General features: G+C 37.5%; 1 protein-coding gene across 1 annotated transcript; it reads left to right on the forward strand.

Moving 5' to 3' along the window:
• Positions 1 to 2,781: 2,781 nt before the first annotated feature.
• LOC114465427 (protogenin A-like) lies at positions 2,782 to 20,113 on the forward strand. The gene is made up of 19 exons (XM_028450427.1): positions 2,782 to 2,913; positions 4,357 to 4,656; positions 7,755 to 7,899; positions 8,009 to 8,142; positions 8,996 to 9,292; positions 9,421 to 9,580; positions 9,697 to 9,944; positions 10,345 to 10,509; positions 11,894 to 12,199; positions 13,541 to 13,726; positions 15,437 to 15,532; positions 15,634 to 15,820; positions 15,897 to 16,024; positions 16,103 to 16,273; positions 16,546 to 16,713; positions 17,776 to 17,899; positions 17,987 to 18,113; positions 18,190 to 18,285; positions 19,456 to 20,113. The coding sequence occupies exons 1-19, from the start codon at positions 2,850 to 2,852 to the stop codon at positions 19,834 to 19,836; spliced, it is 3,483 nt and encodes a 1,160-aa protein (XP_028306228.1). The 5' UTR covers positions 2,782 to 2,849; the 3' UTR covers positions 19,837 to 20,113.
• The last annotated feature ends 1,635 nt before the right edge of the window (positions 20,114 to 21,748 follow it).

Here is a 21,748-nt window from a genome sequence, read left to right on the forward strand (position 1 = left end):
ACTGGTTAATTATCCTATAACTTTAACTGATCGCTAAAACATCAGATTGAAACGCTATTTTGCAATAGAGTAACATTCAGAGTGTAAATACGACGAGTCGTCCAGACGTAATGACAGCATGACTCGTCAACGATGATTCACTGAAATCTGCAATATGTCGATGTACACATATAGAGGGATATTCTGTATATTTGAAAAATTAGGTTGATGCAAATGACTCCAAAGACATTACTGACACAAATTTAAAGCTGCAGTTTATAAATTTTTCTTTTTTTTTTTTAAGCGTCATTTGGTCAAAAATCCATAATCATCTATGATCATATTATAATACATAATGTTCTGAGTGGACCGTGAATCTTGGTTTTATGTTTAGGCTTTATAAATCCAAGAGCGCAACGCAGGATATCAGCCAATCAGAGATTTTTCTACAAACGCGTATGCTCCATGAGCTGTTTTGGGCATTACTATTGGCTGCTCGATGGAAGTCAGGTCCGTTCAGGTACCATCAATAGTAGTGCTGTGCCAAAATATTGATACGATATATCGCAATATTTCATCTTGCCGTACATTATCGATATACTGGTGCCAAATATTGATATTTTATCTTTATTATTATTATTTTATATATATATAAATATATTCCAACATATATGATTTTTACATTGTGTGTGTGTGTGTGTGTGTGTGTGTGGGCATGCGTGAAATGGATTCAGTGCTAGCAATACATTCTGAATTTCTTAAGTGACACAGATATCGTAATATATCGATTCTCGCAGAATCGCTGTATTGTGATATTACCGTTACCGCGGGCAACAATATCGTGACAATATTGTATCGCGAGGCACCTGGCGATGCCCAGCCCTAATCGATAGTAAAAGTGTAACGGTGGACGTTCCAGCAGAAGTCTGCAACGCGTCGTAAAACACAGCGGTTACACGATAAAGCAAGAGGAAAAAGGAGAAGAAACCGAATAAAGGACAAACATATACTCAGGACAAACGGACTCTATGGACGTCCTGCTGACTCAGCGTGTGGGGTGGACCGCACACGATCTGCTTCCAGCCTGCCTCACATACACAGCACAGAGAGAGAGAGTGAGAGCAGACGATAAATTGCTCGTAAACCTAAGAGAAGTTTATATAAGGTGGAGAGAACATGAGCAGTTCAACAGTTTCTTATCACTTTAATGATCCATATTAGGTTTTAGATTGTTATGAGTCATTGCCTCTAATCAATATATAATTACACTATTATCCCCTTATTTGATTGGCTATTGAAGAATGAAATGCTCATTTTTGACAGCAATCCATTACATTCACCATCAACAAACACAGAAGTCTGTAACATGATTAGTGAATGAAAGTTTAAAAGTGATGACTTTATTCAGCCGTAACATTGGATGCCGGAGCCCATTGTAAGAGGATGAATGTCACATGACTGGATCAATATGTGAATTTATTAAGCAGCTGAGCTGACTCACAGCTGTCAATATCTCTTTATAATTACTAGGTTTTGTGTTTGGTGGAGCAGATGCTGTTGACTGGGATATAATGACCCACTGATAACTGATATTTACTGTTTGATGTTTGTTTAAAACACACACACACACTCACACACACAGAAAAGTAACTGAGTTTGTTGCAACATGTTGGAATTGAATACAGCCTTTGGGTTACACATATTTATTGGAACAGATGAAATATTGATATGAAGATATAAACCTAATATTCCACAGTTGTGATCATTGGTGAAATGACTTCAAAGTGTTGTACGTTTACTGAGTAAAGACTATTTACATGCTGAGAAGCTATGAATAGCTAAAGGTGGAACACAAAGCAATAGAGGACCTCAGTGAGAACATGCAAACACTGCTGTGCTGTTACACATGCATGGCTGTGATTGGCTGCCTGTGTCGGTACCAGGATGGACCATGTGCTGCTTTGTTCCTGGACCTTTGGACTCCCCTGGTGTAAAAAAAAAAAAAAAAAAAAAAGATGGATTTGCAACAAAATTTCCAAAGTTTATTTTCATTCGGTTGTTTTTCCCAACTTTTAGATTTTTAGATAAAATATTCACCATGTAATCTTTAACACTAATATTCATTATGTTTATGTTTTATGGCTTACGTCACAACATGATTCTCAGAAGTAAAGAAGGGGAGAAATTGCACAAAGATAATGTTAAAAAGATGGATAACAGTGGGTTTAAAGTCCTCAGATCCTGAGTTAGTATTAGCTCTAATTTATATAATAAAACATAAGGCTGTATAGGTTCCATTTCTCTCTCTCTCTCTCTCGCTCTTTCTCTCTCTCTCGCTCTCTCTCTCTCTCTCTCTCTCTCGGCCAAAGCAAGTGTGAGAACCATGTACACACAAAAAGATTAAATGTTATAAAATGGCTACATTTGTGCAAAACAATAAGATTAAAATAAAATAATAAAATAGACTTTCACTATACAATACATATGTAGTACAAAAGTTACAATTAAGCTATAAATGTTATTAAAGAGGAAAAAGAAATGTACAGAATTGTACAATTATATATATATACTGTATATATGGTTGAAGCTGCTCTATCACTATCAGGTGCTATATATATATATTGCTCCTATTCTGCTGTTTGTTTGGTTTTGTATGTAGTTTCTAATAGTTCCTCTTGGGGGCCCCAGTGGTCCCTAGACCCTCTTTTTATTATTCTCGCGTCTGCACATGCGCAGCGGCAACGTCCTCAGCTGAGCGGAGCTGCATCAGTCATTAGTGTTGTGTTACCCTGAGGGGCCACAGTGTGAACCTATGGGGCCACACTAACTATGGTTATCACGGAGGGAAAAGGACCGAACGTAGCGGTTAAATGTCCAGATTTAAGATGAAAGAAGCCCTTTTTAGGCTGTTCGTGTTGTTCCTTCCAGCACTGGGTAAGTTTAGTAATTGTATTGCAGTTTTATTTTCTAACATTTACTGTCGTTACATGTTCGGACAATTATGTCTCCTGTACTTAATAATGAATTTACTGATACTTCATCATGTCTATTCTGTTTAATTTTTTTTAATCAACATGAAATAATGAATTCATTGATTGTGTTCATTTATTGATGCATGTTCATTTGACATCTGCTGGGATCATTTATTTACACATCTCTTTAAAAACATGTTGTTTTTTTTTCATTTGAATTGTCTCAGGTTTATTTAGGTATTATTATTATTATAAGTTAAGGCATCAGTTGTGTTAGTGTTTAATATGAAAGGATGCATTAACACAACCTACAGACATTTAACCATCTTTATGAAGCACTGCTGCAGTGAGTTTTGTGTATGTATGTATATATATATATATATATATATATATATATATATATATATATATATATATATATATATATATACGTTTATTCCCTTACTAAGAGAGTATAACTCAACAACATTTGCGTTTAAGTTTTTTTGAGCTGATAAAAAGCAGAAATTAAAACAAAACGTAGGATCCATTCAAGTGTGTTACACAATAGTTTGTTATTTATCCGAATAAATGCATTAATCAAAAGAAAATAGTTATTGGTTGTGTTTTTTAGTACGTCATTCATTGTCCTGCATTTTTATCACCCCTCATTAATATTTATATGTATTCAATCAAGGATTAAAAATAACTTTGTGTAATGTAAGTTTAATGTCATCTTAAAATACTTAAAATATTATATGCATAATATGACTTGATATCTGAGCAGTTATATCATCTCTATGAGATGCTCTGCAGTGCATTGTTAGTGATGCACTTCTTATTAATGTCTTAAATCTTAAAACATGATTCAATTTGATCTTTGCCTTTGTCAATGTTTACTGATCCTGTTGGGTTTTTATTTTTTATATTTTATCTCATGGTGCTTCTTTTGAATCTCATAACTTGTGCTTTTTTTTTTGTCCTGTGATGTTAGTTATTTTGTGCTTTGTTGTCATATATGTGTGTTTCTATCTAATAAATACTTGTTTTCCTCCTGTAGGTGTGTTTTGTTGTCATATATGTGTGTTTCTATCTAATAAATACTTGTTTTCCTCCTGTAGGTGTGTTTTGTTGTCATATATGTGTGTTTTTATCTAATAAATAGTTGTTTTCCTCCTGTAGGTGTGTTTTGTTGTCATATATGTGTGTTTTTATCTAATAAATACTTGTTTTCTTCTTGTAGGTGTGTTTTGTTGTCATATATGTGTGTTTTTATCTAATAAATACTTGTTTTCCTCCTGTAGGTGTGTTTTGTTGTCATATATGTGTGTTTCTATCTAATAAATACTTGTTTTCTTCTTGTAGGTGTGTTTTGTTGTCATATATGTGTGTTTTTATCTAATAAATGCTTGTTTTCTTCTTGTAGGTGTGTTTAGTTTCAGTGAGCTGTCCTTCATCACTGAACCCTGTCATGTAACGGTTCTACCCAACGACCCAGCGCTCCTGGACTGCCAGGCTCATGGGCAGCCGCCGGTCACCATCAAGTGGTTTAAAAATGGTGCTAAGCTGGCAGAGAGCCAACACTTCCAGTTTCTATCCAATGGTTCCCTGTTCATACCAAAGACAACGCACACCAAGGAGGAATCAGATGAAGGAGTCTACCAGTGCCTCTCCCAGAACAAATATGGAGCCATCCTCAGCCAAAGATCACGTCTGACTATCGCTAGTAAGTTGGAGCTTGGAGTGCTTGCTCTTCATTCCTGTTTTTCACTCCTTCTCTTTGTGGTGGAAGTGTCAACAGGAAGGATAATTCATGGATAGTAAAGCTAGAGATGGGAAACAGATGTATCTTTGCCACCTTTGGAAATATATGAGTTTAAAGTGGTCAGTCTAGTTGTACAATCATTTAAAGAGACAGTTAAAGACTGAGAGTCAATGCAAAAGACCATAAAAACTCTTTAAATAGAACCTCCAAGCTTAAGTACACAGTATTTTGGAAGACATTGCAGTCGTTTTTATCTTATCAAGTGATAACACAAGCTAAATGTTAAGTCTTATCTCACTTTAAATGTATCGTCCCTTTAGTCTGTGATTGCTGGAATCCCTGAAAGGGTTATTTATATTTTATCCTTTGTTAGAGCGGCTCTGGTTGGTCCAGAAGAAAAGGTTGAGTTTCAGGGCATGTGTTTGTCATAGAACAGCTGTGTCTATTCATCTGGCTCGTTCTACCGTGGACACTTCTCACAGGTCTTAGAGGCCAAATCCCACCACCGTCGTCATGGAAACCTTCCAGACTTCCTCACTGGTTTTGACACTGACATTGAGGCTATGATAACTGAACGTTCCGTATTACAAAAAAGTGACCTCGGTAACATATAGACATATAGATAGAAGCAGAATGTTATTCCGAGAGCAGTTTTTGTTTCAATCTTTCACCAAATTTAAAAAGCTGAAAAGTAGAAGTTGTTTTCCTGATGTTAAAGAGGGGTGGGGGCTGGGGGTGGGGGTGAAAGGGCTTTTGGTCAGCTGGAGTTGTGTAGTGGAGGAAGGGGCTTCTCTCTGCTCCCCTTCTGTCCAAAGGTCCTAGGGGTCAGGGGTCAGGGCTTTGTGATGTCACAGGCCTGCGCTGCCACCCCCCCCCCCCACTGTTTTTGTCCCTTTCACTGGGTCAGCCCCTCCTTGCCCTGTCGCTTTTGTAAGAGAGGCCGGTTGGCCATGTGATCACTCTGCGCTACATGGTAACAAAACATGCTTTCACCCTGGAAGTTAAATCACCACTTTCTATAGGTTTGTCACTGCTTTCCACGAGTGCTTTCATGCTTGTGGACTTTACTTCTGATTCATTTCTACTTTATTTCAAACAAGGTTTCACAAAGTAGTGGCTCACAGAACACAACTATAAAACCAGATAAAAATACGACTGCACACAAAGTGATTTAAAGTTATTGATATAGAGTAAAAAAACCCACAAAAATCAGCCATGTTTTGTGCTGGTTCTGTTAGAATCCACAACAGAAGTAACCATGGTATAAGATATGAAACAAAAGATCTAAAATATGAATGGTTAGGAGTTGCTGAAGTTAATTACATGTTCAAGGGCGTCAGAAATAGTTTATTCTACATTAGATTAATCTGTAATAGAAGCTCACTCTATATCAGGCATGGGCAACTGGCAGTCTAATTTTGTGCGGCCTCCCCAAAACAAATCCCCAAAAATTGTATTTCAAGAAGTTGGAAGGAATATAAAGACGTTATTAAGACATAATACACAAAATCACTCCCAAAACACACAAATCGACAGCAAAATGCATAAAGTACACGACACACAATTTGAAAAAATAAAAATAAAGAAACACAAATTGTCTCGTATGACACAAAATGACAACAAAGACAGACACAACAACCACTTAAACAAACAAAATGACTACTAAAACACAAAAAACAGCAACACATTTCAGAATAGCTTCAACGACACAAAAACTGTCAACAAAATGACTCAAAAAATACACAAAATGACTAATAACTAAAAACAGCAAAACCACAAAGACAAAAAAACAGCCTTTACCCCCTTGTTTTGCTCAGATTCGTCATTATTTTAAATGCTGACATGAATGCTGATAATGTGGCCCTCGCATAAGATACAATCTCATTTTATGGCCCCCGCTGTGATGGAGTTGCCCATCCCTGCTCTAGATGAACCCTTATTTTTTTTTTTAAAAAAAAGGTTTCTATGAATCTATTAAGAACAGAGGATAGATGGGACCAAATGATCACACTCACCAAAACAACCGAAACCTGAGATAAAATGATAAATAATAATTGTGTATAACATATCATCTCTATGTCTGTGTCTGTCTGATGTTTAGATTTTAGTGCAACATCAGTCAAGTTTAGGTCCCAAATTAATGAATTGCTTTTGATTTTTTGCTCTTCATTTAATCTCGGGATATAAATGTGGCTTTTTCAGTCCGTATTGATTTCCTTTAACATGTTATTGACCTAATTCCAGGGAGGTAAAGGCGCTAGGGTTGGGGGTGGTATCGCCTTAATGAATGAATGTCATTGGTTCTATCCCATAAAGTGCACTTGTGTTCATGCAGATGAAGGGTGGCGTCAGGGCATTAACTAAGAGTATTATCAGTAAATACAACCCTGACTTTAGCCACTGTTTTAGGATGAATTAAAGGCTTGTGGGGAAGTATCTGAGTTTACATGTGTTGATGTTGTGATGTGAATGTTGGTCATTCACCTTGTGCAGCTGAACCCTTTTACATCTTAATATGTTATGTATTCTTCTGTAGTTTTCTCTCGTCTTCATGTGAAGTTTGACTTAATTTATCAGGTGTTGACTGAGAGATTTCTACAATAATATATGACTGTAACTATTTGTTTGGTGTAAATTTCTGTGAATCTGTCAGCTATAACCAAATGTTATGACATAAGATGGTCTATACACGCACAACAAAAACATCTACTCATCATATTAAAGCAAGGCCTCTTCACTTGTGTTTTTGGAATATAATTTACATTGTTCTTTATTTCCTGGTTGCCTTTGGTCATTTTAAATCTAAGTGTATTGATCAGTTTTTATCTATAATAGCGCGTCATTCTGTGTCATTCTTTAATTGATCCATTGATTGGAGCAGCTGGTCAGAATGGGAACCAACTGCTCATCTGCTCAGATCACGTTGCCTTACAGGGATCAAATGCTTTTATGTGATCAGTTACCATTCATCACTGTGTCATGTCGGTTTCACAAGCTCACATGTGGAATGGAAATGGTTGAACGTAACACGTAATTGTGATTGTGTTGTGTTTTTAAAGGTATTTCTGAGTTTGTGTTGCTCCCTGTGCCTGTGGTGGCGACGGAAGGTTCTGTGGCTCGGTTCTCCTGTTCCGTCTCCTCCAGCCCTACGGCCTCCATCACCTGGGAGTTCAACCACACCACGCTGCCTCTACAAACAGAAAGGTGACACAATGATGCTCACGTAAACCTGTAGTATTGTTTTGTATTAGTCACTTGTGAGATGTCCCTTTACTGTTTTGATGGTAACCTTTTCTAAATTGTCTGTGTTTAGAATAACAGTTTTGCCCAATGGAGTTCTTCAGATTCACAATGTCCAACAGGAAGATTCTGGACAGTATGGATGTGTTGCAACCAACATTGGTAGTCGTTTAAAGAGTCGTACGGCCACTCTGACAGTAAACAAAGGTAACGGATTTGAAAACAATGCCATGAATCAGTGTTTCTCAAATGGGATAGAGAGAAAATTAAGAAATGAAAGCATTAAAAATATGGGGTTTTATATCGTTTATTTTTAGTTAGAAATTATGATAATGCTAAATATTAAGAGCACACACAAAACGACAACAAAGGCACACTAATTGAGAGAAAAATACACAAGATTGCTGCAAAATTCACAAAATAACAGAGAAACAACCAAATGACACCAAAAACATACACACACTGCGAGAGAATAATTTGAATAAAACTAAGAACACACAAAAATGACACAAAATAAGAGAAAAATGTACTTAAAAATAAAAAGAACAAAATACACTGATGATTGAAATTATTTTATTTGGAACATGAACTGAAAATACCCAGTGTTGGTCCCACATCAGGAGGGGGATGACTATAAATGATTATATATATATATATATATATATATATATATATATATATATATATATATATATATATATATATATATTTTATTTTTATTTTTTAATCATATATAGAAATACTGTACATATATTCAAGAAGCCTAAATACTGTTTCGACCCAATTGTTCAAAAAATAAAAGTCTTTAAAATGTGTATCACTCATTCATCTATCATTATGATCTATATTTGTTTCATAGAATTCTGAACAAAATGTTGCTAGAACCAAAAAAGTTTGAGAACCACTGCCATAAATCATCTTTACTATCCAGGGACTAAATATCAGCAGCATGTTACATATATATATATATAACTATAACTATAATATATAATACAACTACTAGTTTAGATTGAACTGTTTTTTTTGAATTTTTAAAACCAAAATGTATTTCCTTGTGAAGTTTCAGGACCTAAACCACGCCAAAGACCCAGAATCATTGCTGGACCTCAGAACACAACAGTTTCCCTTCATCAAACTGCGGTGCTGGAGTGCGTTGCCACGGGAAACCCTCGGCCAATCATTTCATGGAGCCGCGCAGACAGTAAACCCATCGATGTGTACAAGGCCAAGGTGCTTGGTAACGGAAACCTGGTTATCACCGATGTGAGCTCCAAACACAGCGGGGTGTACGTCTGTCGGGCCACCACTCCAGGAACCAGGAACCACTCAACAGCAGCCGCTAACGTCACAGTTCTAGGTACATGTTATAGACTCTTAGGAACCAATATCTTTAATATCTGCTCTTTGTACAAGCATTGTATTGTGGATTTGCACGGGCAGATGTTTTGGTGTCAGCGTTAAATGACTCGTTTGTCTTGTTTTCAGTGCCACCAACCATTGTTGAGAAGCCTGAGAGCCAAACGCGTCCTCGAGCTGGCACCGCCCGCTTCATGTGCCGAGCAGAGGGCATCCCTGAACCTCGCATCAGCTGGTTGAAGAACGGAGAGGAGGTTCATCTGAACGGAAGGATCAAGATGTACAACAGGTACAGTCAAATATTATGATAATAATGTATCCTTTGATACAGGCTCATCGTGAAGCATCACATGTACAACAATACTTCGCTCATTTAGTTTCTGTTGGTTTCTGTTGTTTTCTCAGTAAACTGGTGATAACTCAGATCACCCCAGAGGATGATGCCATTTACCAATGTGTAGCAGAGAGTGAACAAGGCTCTGTGCTGTCATTGGCTCGTCTTATCGTGGTCATGTCTGAGGACAGACCCAGTGCTCCCAGAAACATCCACGCTGAGACCATTTCTAGCTCTGCCATCCTATTGGCCTGGGAACGGCCGCTGTACAACGCTAACAAAGTCATTGCCTACTCCATCCACTACATGAAGGCCGAAGGTGAGACCATGAAAGAGGGAGGGGTCAGCCATGGTGGGAGGGGTCACTCTCACATGTGAAGACCATCTGCTTATATAACCACAGCCTATTGTGCACTCAGTAGCTCATTTGGATCCAGTTAAACGAGACAAGCTGGTACTTTACGAGTCTCATGCTCCTAAAGCTCTATAATGTTTGTAGATGTGAGTTCACAATAAACATTAAAATAACTGTTTGCCAACTCTGTTAAATCTTTAAAGATGTTCGGTTTGAGTGGTCTTGAAGTAGTTTAATGCTTTATAGCACAAAGTTAATATTTCCACTTATATATGACAGTAAAGTAACTTTACTTAGTAAGTGAGTTTTTTTTTTTTTTCCTTTGATGAGTACCTGTTTTTTAAACTTTCTATTGTAATCCTAGGTCTCAACAATGAAGAATACCAGGTTGTTATTGGCAACGACACCACCAGTTACATCATCGATGACCTCGAGCCTGCAAGAAACTACAGCTTCTACATCGTGGCGTACATGCCGATGGGCGCTAGCCGCATGTCGGACCAAGTCAGCCAGCACACCCTGGAAGATGGTAAGTAGAGTACACAGCCAGTGGTTTCCAACCAGGGGTATGTGTACCCCAAAGGGTACAGGAACACATTGCTGGGTTTTGTGGAAACATTTACTGTATTGCAGAGGTGACAAGTAACAAATACTTCGTTACTGTACTTAAGTAGTTTTTTATGGTATCTGTACTTTACTTGAGTATTTTTTTTTGGCAACTTTTTACTTTCACTCCTTACATTTTTAAACAATTATCCGTACTTTCTACTCCTTACATTTTAATAATGAGCTTATTACTTTTGAGACCTTCGAAAGATGACGTCAAAACATAAAAAGACGCAAACCAACAACCGCTGGAGGAGAAGCTAGTGCTAGTCGGCGTGTTAACATGGAGGAGAAGCTAGTGCACGTCAACGTGCTAACATGGAGGAGAAGCTAGTGCACGTCAACGTGCTAACATGGAGGAGAAGCTAGTGCTAGTCAACATGCTAACATGGTGAAGAAGCTAGTGCTCGTCATCGCGCTAACATGGAGAAGAAGCTAGTGCTCGTCAACGTGCTAACATGGAGGAGGAGCTAGTGTTAGTCAACGTGCTAACATGGAGGAGAAGCTAGTGTTAGTCAAGATGCTAACATGGAGGAGAAGCTAGTGCTAGTCAACGTGCAAACATGGAGGAGAAGCTAGTGTTAGTCAACATGCTAACATGGAGGAGAAGCTAGTGTTAGTCAACATGCTAACATGGAAGAGAAGCTAGTGTTTGTCATCGTGCTAACATGGAGGAGAAGCTAGTGCACGTCAACGTGCTAACATGGAGGAGAAGCTAGTGCTACATATTTGTAGTTTGAGCTTTTTTCTGTTAGGCAGGTCTCTTAGTTTTATAGTTAACTTTTTCAAGTTTTTACAAATGTTAAATTCAAAGCTGCTCTGGGTTTTATTGAGCATTTGCATTTTTTTTTTTCTTGAAACATTTTTTTTACTCATTTTATTTATCATGAGTGTTAAATTCTCCACATGTTCAAAGGTAACAGATTGAACTTGTTTGTCGTATTATTGAAGAGACGTTTGTTTTACTTTTTACTTTTTCACTTAAGTACATTTAGTAACATGTAGTTTTTTTTTTACTTTTACTCAAGTAAAGAAGCAACTTCAGTACTTTTACTTTTACCAGAGTAATTTGTTATTCAAGTATTTATACTTTTACTTGAGTACTGAAGATTAGTACTTTTGTCACCTCTGCTGTATCGATTAATTTTAAAGACAACATAACATGTTCTCTTTAAAGACACAAACCTAAAATGAACAAAACATCAGAACTACATGAGTTAACAGTTTAAATCATAATTACTGTTTGTTTTAGATGCAAAGGAAGACACGACAGCGCCCTGATTCTGATTGTGTTTTTCTTTCTGCAGTACCTCTACGTACTCCAGAGCTGAGTCTGACCAGTAACAGCTCCACTAACATCCAGGTGAGATGGCAGCCGCTCCCGGCCAAGCTGAGCCGAGGCCAGGTCTCAGCGTACAGGCTCTGGTACCGTACGGCTGCTCAAAGCACGCTGGTTTCTGTGGAGCTGCTTCAGAACAGCACCGAGTACCTGCTGGAGGGTCTGCAGCCCGACACCATCTACCTGCTCCGCATGGCAGCAGCCACTAGAGTGGGATGGTGTGAACCCTCAGCGTGGAGCTCACATAGAACACCCAGAACCAGCAGCAGTAAAGGTTCATATGTGTTTATACTCTATCTATAACACAATCCATCACACAATATTCAATACAATACATTTACCATTGTGTTTGTATCTATAGAAACTCATAGACCAACTTACCCGTGTATGCACTTTTACCTTACCTTATATGTTTCTGGAATAAGCATCCATCCATCCTTTTTAAAATCTGCTTCTCCTTTTCAGGGTGTTGGCAGTATTGTAAGTAATGATAGTTTAAGAAACTGAAATAAGAAAAAACACAAGTTTGATCTGGTATCAAACTCATAACCCTGGGAAAACAAAGATACATATATACTCTACTATACTATACTATACTATACTATACTATACTATACTATACTATACTATACTATACTATACTATACTATACTATACTATACTATACTATACTATAATATAGTAAGTAAGTAAGTAGTTTATTTATGAAGCGCTTTTTGCAGATAAAATCACAAAGTGCTGTACAGAGTTGTGGTAAAAGTACAAGTGCATCACAATAGAATAATAAAACAAGAGTGCATAAATATCATAAGAACAGCACTGCACTTTTAAGACTGCAAATCATAAGATAACTGTGACATCGCTGTTGATTACTATTCTGTGATAAAGTAAAGATTCAAATTGAGAGAAAAAGATTATTGGATGGATGAGAGATGATAGAGCTAGATGCACTAGATCCTGACACTTCACGAGTAAAACAGGATGAGATTTAGGAGGACAACATCACTGGGATGCAATAAACTGTAAACCAATATCTTATGGTTTTATTGACATGATATAATGTGATTAGATTTGACATAAAAATAATATAGAAAATTTAATAAAATAAAGATAAAGACCATCAGGATCACCAGTGTTGACGTATGGCCAGAGTTTGGTCCTGTTGCTTTGTCCCACAGCCTTTGTGTTGTTACCCAGAAACCTTTGCCCTGGGCTGTCAGTGATGTGAGAGTGGCCTCAGTCACGGGTCATAAAGAGAGGGCCTCAGAGAATAGCTGCTTTTCATGGCCTGGTGTGTTTATCCAACAAGGTTTTTTTTTATCTCTGTGTAGAAAGTTCAGTCATATGTGTTGTACATTTTTTAGTTTTTTTAGTTGACCCTGTACTGTTTAGTTTTGTTTTAGAATAACTATGAAAAGTTGATGTGTAAATATGTATTTACATTTGACAAATGACAAAAAAAAGTTACTGTATGAGCTGTTTTGTTCATTTTGGAGGTAATTGTGTAAGAAAACACATGTAACAGTACTTCTGAGCTATTCACAAGGTTTTATTGAAATCTAAACGTTTGATCCAAAAGTGACTCATCCCTTTTCCTATACCTGTTCTCCCTCAGTGCCTTTAGCTCCTGTTCTCCAACTTGAGCCCCTGAACTGCACGTCCATCGTGGCACGCTGGCAAACCTCTGCAGAGTCTGTGGCTGTGCTTGGTTACCAGATGTGTTACCATGAGGAGGGCCAACCTGAGCAGCCCACCATCCAGCTGCAGGCCCAGGACCGCTCCTACACCATTAGTGGCCTTGGTGAGTCACCACACCACAGTTTGGCACATGGGAACATGTTAATGGTTGTTTTTGTGACACACACTGACCAAACACTCCAAAAGCCTTTTCTGCATCACTGAAGGCAGTGGGCAGTGCTATAGCTGATTAGCATTTTCACCCTCTGCAGTAATCAATATGAGATGACCTCTCTTCTCTAAGCAGCGGGTTCTCCGCTCTGGCCCTATTGTCTGATTCTAGGATCAGAGGTCAGGGTCCAGATGTCCCTCCCACCACTGGTTCCCACCCTAACACTTGCATAATTATTCCCAGCCCATTGTCACACTCTCTCTTCCAGTTACCCCCCATAAGACCTTAGTCACTCCCCCATAAGACCTTAGTTACTCCCCCATTGGTTGGACACAACAACCCTGGGATGGGTCAGAGCTGGACCGGGTCACTGACCCTCACCCTCTGCTCATCTGTGCTGTTTATGCTAATCAGATGCTACTATGCAGTTCTCTCATCCCTACATTTAGTATTTTTACTAAATGGTTGTTTTAGGTAAGGTAATCTCAACCCACGCATCATCTCTGTTAATAATAATAAAACATGTGATTTCTTACAGCCAATGGGTCACTGAAGAAACTGAACAAACAGCTGATTAACACTGTCATTTATGTAGAAAAGCTGTTTGTATTTCATAATAACAATTATAGAAATGATTACAGCTACATGATACAACTTTAAAACAGCCTGTAATGAATATATGTTTTGAACAAGTTCAACAAACATGTTGTTCTTCAGGCTGTGAATCTGGCTCCAAGTTGAAGGTTTTAATACCATGTGAAAGGGAAAACAAAGGGTTGCACCTCCTCTTCCTCGGTCCTTCTCCTCTGTCATGGTCTGGCCCGGTGACCCCCCACCCATGGTCCCCTGAGTACTGGATCCCAGCAGCTGAATGTCTCCCTAGCCCTGCCCCCACAGGCCTGGACACACACTGATCACTGGTCAATACCCAGAGACTGACCTTTTACCCCACAGGCATAAAACAAACCCTAACATGCTCTATAATTCTACTGATTTAGGGGTTAAAGTCCTCATTAGATAGAAGTTATGTTAGCCTGTTTTATAGTCTGACTCTTTATTCTAATAACTTAAAATTAAAATGTCCTCCACCATATTTCACACAAATTCAGGAGTTAGTATCATTTTAAATGACAGAACTGCACTGATGAACTTCATTGGTAATAATAAGATATTTCCAAATCACAGAAAGGTAAAGACAGTAGCAGTGTGATCATTTCACCATATTAATAATGTATTAATAAAAACATATTGGTACTTTAGGGACTGGTGGATGGTTTTTATTATGCACACGTTGGCTTTTTTAAGGAAAACCTTCCTGTTAATGTTAAACCCAGCATTAGCATTATTACACTGTTATAAAAGCTGCTTTGTGGGAATAAAAAAAATAAATGGTTTTATGTTTTCTAAAGCCTGTTTTTATTAAAACCAATAAATGCATTTGTAAAGCATCGAAAAACGTTTTTTGTTTGACTGTTAAGAAGAAAGATATAAGCTTACGAAGGTGAACAAATAGACAAGTAACACTTTATAAAGTAGAAAAGATAAGTGTGTATTTTTGGTGTGTCGTGAGATCGTGATAACAGAGGGAATAGATGAGATGAACACATGTTTCTTTCTATTTGAAAATAAACAGTGGATGATAATGTAACCATTTGTTTACAGATCCGAGGAAGAAGTACCATGTGAAGATTCTGGCCATGGGTAAAGGTGGCGATGGATACCAGACGGATCAAACTATGAGCACTCCAGGATGTGTGTGTGAGTACACTTATGTTAGGTTCATTTCCTACAGCTTGGGTGCTAAATCAGTTCTTTGTTGGTTTACATTTAGTAATGTTGTGTATGATTGTGTGATTTAGCGGCACGGGACCAGCTTGCAGCAGCTCCTTCGCCTCCTCATCAGGTGACTGTGTTAGCCAGTAACTGGTCCACAGTGACTCTACGATGGAGTCGTCCTGTTTTTCCCTCTGGAAACACAGTGAGCTTCACCGTGCGCTGCACACCAGTGGGAACGCACATCGCCTCCACCATCCACTACTTGCAGACGTAAGAACTTCCCAAAGACACATGAAGCCTTGATGTGAGCTACCTGAGCTCATTGTTCACATGTTGTTTGTCACAGAACAAAGCAGAGTGTAACAGTCGAGAAACTGCTTCCTAACACTCGATACGAGTTTGTGGTGCGGCTTCACGTGGACCAGATGTCTAGTCCATGGAGTCCAGCTGTTTACCATCAAACAGCACCAGCAGGTATACCAGATACACACCTCTGACATATGGCGTGTTCACTACAGGATGATGTTTAACTTTTATCACTGAATGTTTCAGCTCCCAGTCGACCTCCAGCAGGACTACGAGTGACTCTGATCGAGGACGACACGGCTCTGGTGTCATGGAAGGAAGCATCAGATCCCAGTGATTTAGTTACTCACTACACCATCATGTACGCTTCACACAAAGCCTGGATGGATGGACACTGGCAACAGATACAGAGAGAGGGTACAGACATTATTATTATTATTATTATTATCATCAAAAATACGCACTGACAGACATGATCTTGAAATAGGACAACGTGGGTCTGAAAATGGATGAATGGATACATTTATTACACATTATCATTATTCATCATCATGAGATAAATACTTAATACATGACATTAAGCACTTTCATTGCGTAAGTGTACATTTAAATATGTTTCTTAATAGTTACGTTATGACACTTTTAAGTATTGATCTTTGCTGAGTTGAGTGTATGTGTCGTGTTTTCAGGGACTCATACGATGGCTCTCCTGGAGAAGCTGGAGCCAGGGAACACGTACCTGGTGAAGATCTCTGCGTCCAACAGAGCGGGCGACGGGCCGTTCTCCAGCACCGTGGAGCTGTCGCTGAGACGTGCAAATAAGACGCCCAGGCACTCAGACAGCTTCACAGAAACAGGTTAGAGATGACAAACTGCAGCTTTACTAAATAAAGGTTTTTATTGAGTACTTTGTGCTGTTGGGACTTTTTCACAGGGACACTCTTAATACCATCAAGAAGTTTATATATACTGTATGTGATTTGTTATTAAATGTAACAACCATCCATATTTTTGAATGGACAAATTGAGAAAATAAAGACATATCTTCAACCAAATTAGGGATCTCATATCTATTTCTGTTTCACTTAAGACAACGTTCAAAAGTCCAGGTAACAATAATAAATGAAGAGATGTTTTCATGACAGCAGTAATCAGTGAGAGCAGAGAGTAAAATAATGATAATTTATACCTAGTCACAGATCAGACACTACTACAGTTAAACAGAGACAGAGAAGCCTAAGAATAGTTTAATAAACCTATAGCAGCAATAGAAATGGTTTAAATACAAGCCTCCTGTGCTGTTCTATTTTATTATTATTATTATTATTATTATTATTATTATTTTTATTATTATTATTATTATTATTATTATTATTATTATTATTATTATTATTATTAATAATATTAATAGTCGAGAGTCAAACCTAACACATTCTGAGGAAACATACATCAGAAATCACAACCTCTGAGGTTAAAGTCATGATCATTATTCATTCCTATTATTAATTTTCTGTTTCCTAAACCCATATCTGTGTAACTTATGATAATAATATCTGCTGTAAAAACATTAGCAAATGTTTAAAATCCACGTCCAACGCTGAAAACAAGTTTGTGTTTGCATCTTGTAAATTACATGTCCTTTGTTTTAAACTTTTTCCATATTTTTATCATTTGATAACTTTTGCATTTCAAAGTATATACTGGAATGTTTGTAATTTGAAAAATGCATTGATGTTTAATTTTAAACTATTCAATTTTATTATATTAAATGGATAACTTGGAGCTTTTTTATTGGATTAAACATTACATAGAAAACCTCTCATATCAAAGTGTGATGAAATGTGATGTTTCTAATGAAATGTGAGCAGTTAGAGTTCATTATCTGTTTAATAAAGCTCATCCTTTGTGTTTATTTCCAGTTTTCTCTGATGGACTGTACCACATAGACCAGCGCTCCATGACAGGGATCATAGTGGGTGTGAGCATCGCTTTGGCCTGTATTGTTACGTGTGCTTTGATCCTGATCAGTAAAGGTCGACCAAGGTACAGAATCAAAGGACTCACTTCATCTCCTTTAACTTTAAGAGACATTTCTCACTTTTGTCGGTTGTCTTTTTACGTGCCTGACAGAAAGTCTTCTAGTCATAAAGTGGTTGCAGTGGGGGCTCCTCATGGTCCACATCCTGGACGTCATGTGACCAGTGAACACGTGGAGGCTCTGGTTCCAATGATGTGTGATCACTGCTTAGATGCTGAGGTGGGACCTGCTCTCAGAGGTCATGTGTTAGATGATCCTGCTTGGTGTTTCTAATGTAGTGTGTGATGTGTATCAGGGAGGGTCCACTGTGGTCATCAGCAGCACCAGTCCACCCAGTCACAACCAGAACCAGAGGTGGTTGTTTCTGAACAGGAACGTCACAGGGGCTGATGTAAGTGATGCAGAACCATTACATTACATTAGTAGCTTTGATATGTTCTGATGTTACTGTAACTGGTTTTATGTGTTGATTGTTTTTTGGCACCAGGGTTGGGGTCAATTACATTCTTCGGTTACAATTATGTTTTCAATTACCCATGTTCAATTACAATTAAATTATGATTACAGTTACCAGCATTTTTTTCCTTAGTTACAATTAAATTACACTTATTTTTCATCCTCAGAAAGTCAATTACAATTATGTTCTCAATTTCTAAAATTCAATCACAATTAATCGCAGTTACTGAGTCTGAAATAAATAACCTAATAGAAGTTAACCTACCTCTTGTGTTAGCTTTCTGTTAGCATATCTCATTTCTTTCCTATCTATTAGTTACCTTGTTACCTTTTAATATTTTTGGTGTGGGCGTCTGAGCCTTTTTTGTGCCAGTATACCCCTAGATTTCTTTCTTTTTTTTTTTTTTAATGGTAAAATGTGGGAAAGATTGATTGAAACGTATTTTAAGAATTGTTAACTACATACTGTAACATGGTTCCCCAGTTATAGAATTTTCATGGCAATTACAATTACAAAGTCAAAAAAAATAAATTAAAATAAATAAAATAAATAAAATAAATAAAATAAATAAAATAATAGATTGTGATCTACTAAAGTACTTACCATTGTTAATAACATATATTTTTGTATATTTATGTGTATATATAAGTAGGTGTGTGTGCATATGTATGTTTCTTGCATGTAAACTGTTTATCTGTTATGTTCACTGTTTTTTGAAAGGAAGCAACCGCTGATATGAATTATGACAATTATAGGAGTGGGAATTTATAAATGTACTTCTTCCCACTCCTTTTCGAGTTCATGTATATATGAAAGTATGTTAATTCGAAAGAGTCATGTGTATATGCAATGTACATTGAACTCGGAATAAACACTCAATCAATCAATCAATCAATCAATTTTCTAAGCTGACTTACAATTAATTTTTTGATTACGACAGCAATTGATTTTAGAAATTACAATTAATTATTATTATTATTATTATTATTATAATTACACCAGAATTGTAATTAATTATCAATTACACAATATACAATTATAATTGACCCCAACCCTGGTTGCTACTGTGTTTATTCAGGTTTTCTCTAATATCTCATTTCTCAGGTGGAATCCAGAGCCAACTTTTATGAAGCTGGAAAAACAGTTCTGATGTACGAGGATCGTCCAGGATCTGCTCCTCTTCCCCCTTCTATCATCTATGGACCACCTCGATCAGAGAGCTCTCAGAGTAGTGAGGGCAGCCATGACACAGGAGACTCTGGACACTACTCTAACGAAGAAAGTAACGAGGAGACAAACAACACGTCCACCAAACGAAGCTCCAGACCTCAATCACTTGGTCCTGATGTTGTGGAGCTGAAGAAGTCCCTTCAGGTAGAGAGAGACCACTCTTCTCCGGATCATTCCTGGCCCCGCTCTGCCCTCAACACCTCCCGAGGTTCATCCAACCCTAACCCCAACCCTGACCCTAGGATAGTTCCCTAATCTTAACCCTAACCCTACGCCACCACTACCTCGTCCCCTTCCCACCTGAAGCCTCTAAAGGAAACGGAGGAACGGCCTCAGACTGAGCTCAGGACTATGTATGAATGTTGATGATGGTATTTTTTGTTACTTCGTCCCCTTTAACAACCATCTACCTGTTTTTGTGTTTGACGTTTTCTGTCCTAAACCAAAACTCACCCATGATGAATGTCAGTCGTGTTCCTGTATCCACTGGTTGATGATCTACCTCAGTATCCTGCTGTTTATGGACACAACTACCTCCTTTTCACCACGTTTTATGCAGGACTGCCTCAGACTCAGGACACTCTCATTCAGGATTTCATTTCCAGTTTCCCTGTGTGTGAAATGTTTTTGTTTGTCTGTGAATGGTGAATGTTGTGAAGACAAGTGCATTATTAGATTGTGTCAAATTGTTCTGAGCTTTATCAAACCAAACAGAATAGTTAGACACTGTGCACTAACCTCAAAGCTTTAACATGGCCCTGGTATACCAAGGGGCTTTATAGAGAATAAGATCCAAAGACAGGAAGATTATACCCAAAGACTATTTGACGATAACAATAGATATTCTAAGGCAACCAAAAATATATAATGTATGTACATTAAGGGTTTGTGTGCCTCAATATTGTTCTTACCAATGATGTAAATGTTCCTCAGATCTACTGGTTTCCTGTATTTGTTGGTGCTTTATCTGGTCAAAGCTTTATAAGTGTCTCAGCTTGTGTTTCCTTTGCCTTTGAAACCATCGCTGACTGTTAGATCGCTAACCCATGCTATCATCCAAAGAGTTGTCTGCTTCCTCAGACGGGTTTGGCTTTAAAAACTCAGTTAATCCTTTGGTGCACTGAAGACCAAAGGTATAAAGACGATATTTATTCCTGGTCTAGAGATGCATCTGTCACCAACTACCAATACGTGCAGTTAGAGTAAAACCACTCCTTGTATTTTCTGTCAAGTGTGACAGTGAAGGATTCTGACTATCATAAATGAAGCCCAATGTGTGAAGAGCAACATAATCAAATTTTTTATACCTTTTGTGATACAAATAATCCTTACCAAAGAACCTTGAAGTCTCTGTTATTTAGTGATTTTCTTTGGTTTTCATTTACATTATGGGCATTAAATGATTTGATTTCCTCTGGCTTTGATTGATAAGGCGTGTGTTGGTGAATTGAACTTTAGATGCTAACTTTTAGCAGAACCATTCCTTTCGTTGTAATATTTTCAAAAGTATGGTTAGTTTAATGTTCTGGGTTTGTTTGGAAGCAACTGTTGATTTTTCTGACTGAACTCAGGTTTTGAAATGTAGATTGTAGATTTTTATGCTTCTTATTTAAGTTATGTTTTTTTTTATAAAGTTTCTGCTTTTGAATAAATACCAAAATTACTTTTAACCCAAAGTTTTCAACATAAGAAAAATTATTCTTTTTTTTTCTTAATGTGTTGCTAGTGACAACAGATGTTTTTGATACTTTCAAGATGATCCCAAAGACAAGATAATAAAATTCTTTTAGGAAAAATGTGTTTGGCTCTGGTTCTTTGTGTGTCTTCTAACAGCTGACGTTGCTGTGGTATCTGCAACTGTCACTCAGATGCTTTAATCTATTCTAACAGAGATCACATCGTCCTTGTTATACTAACAAGGCTAAAGAAATCACGTTTGATTTACTCCGACAGATAATTTTATAGCTTTCCTTCACACAGTCACAATAATAATAATGTTACAGTAGGAAGTCTCTAAATGTATATTAAAGTACCAATGTGATGACAGAATAGTCTGCACCCCAGAACCCCAACCTGGATCTGAAGGGAGGAGAACAGGGCCATCAAACTCATGTAACTTTAGCAATCTGATTAAATCTGAAAACCATGAACAATTGAATCAAACTTT

The sequence above is a fragment of the Gouania willdenowi genome, chromosome 6 (assembly GCF_900634775.1).
Source record: "Gouania willdenowi chromosome 6, fGouWil2.1, whole genome shotgun sequence".
NCBI classification, from domain to species: Eukaryota; Metazoa; Chordata; class Actinopteri; order Blenniiformes; family Gobiesocidae; genus Gouania; species Gouania willdenowi.

Bases quoted from the DNA above. Each gene is read 5' to 3' on its own strand.
- LOC114465427 (XM_028450427.1), top strand. From the start codon at position 2,850: ATGTCCAGATTTAAGATGAAAGAAGCCCTTTTTAGGCTGTTCGTGTTG. The intron at 15,533-15,633 runs GTGAGTACACTT...TGTGTGATTTAG, and splicing joins GAGCACTCCAGGATGTGTGT to CGGCACGGGACCAGCTTGCA. The intron at 16,274-16,545 runs GTACAGACATTA...TCGTGTTTTCAG, and splicing joins GCAACAGATACAGAGAGAGG to GGACTCATACGATGGCTCTC.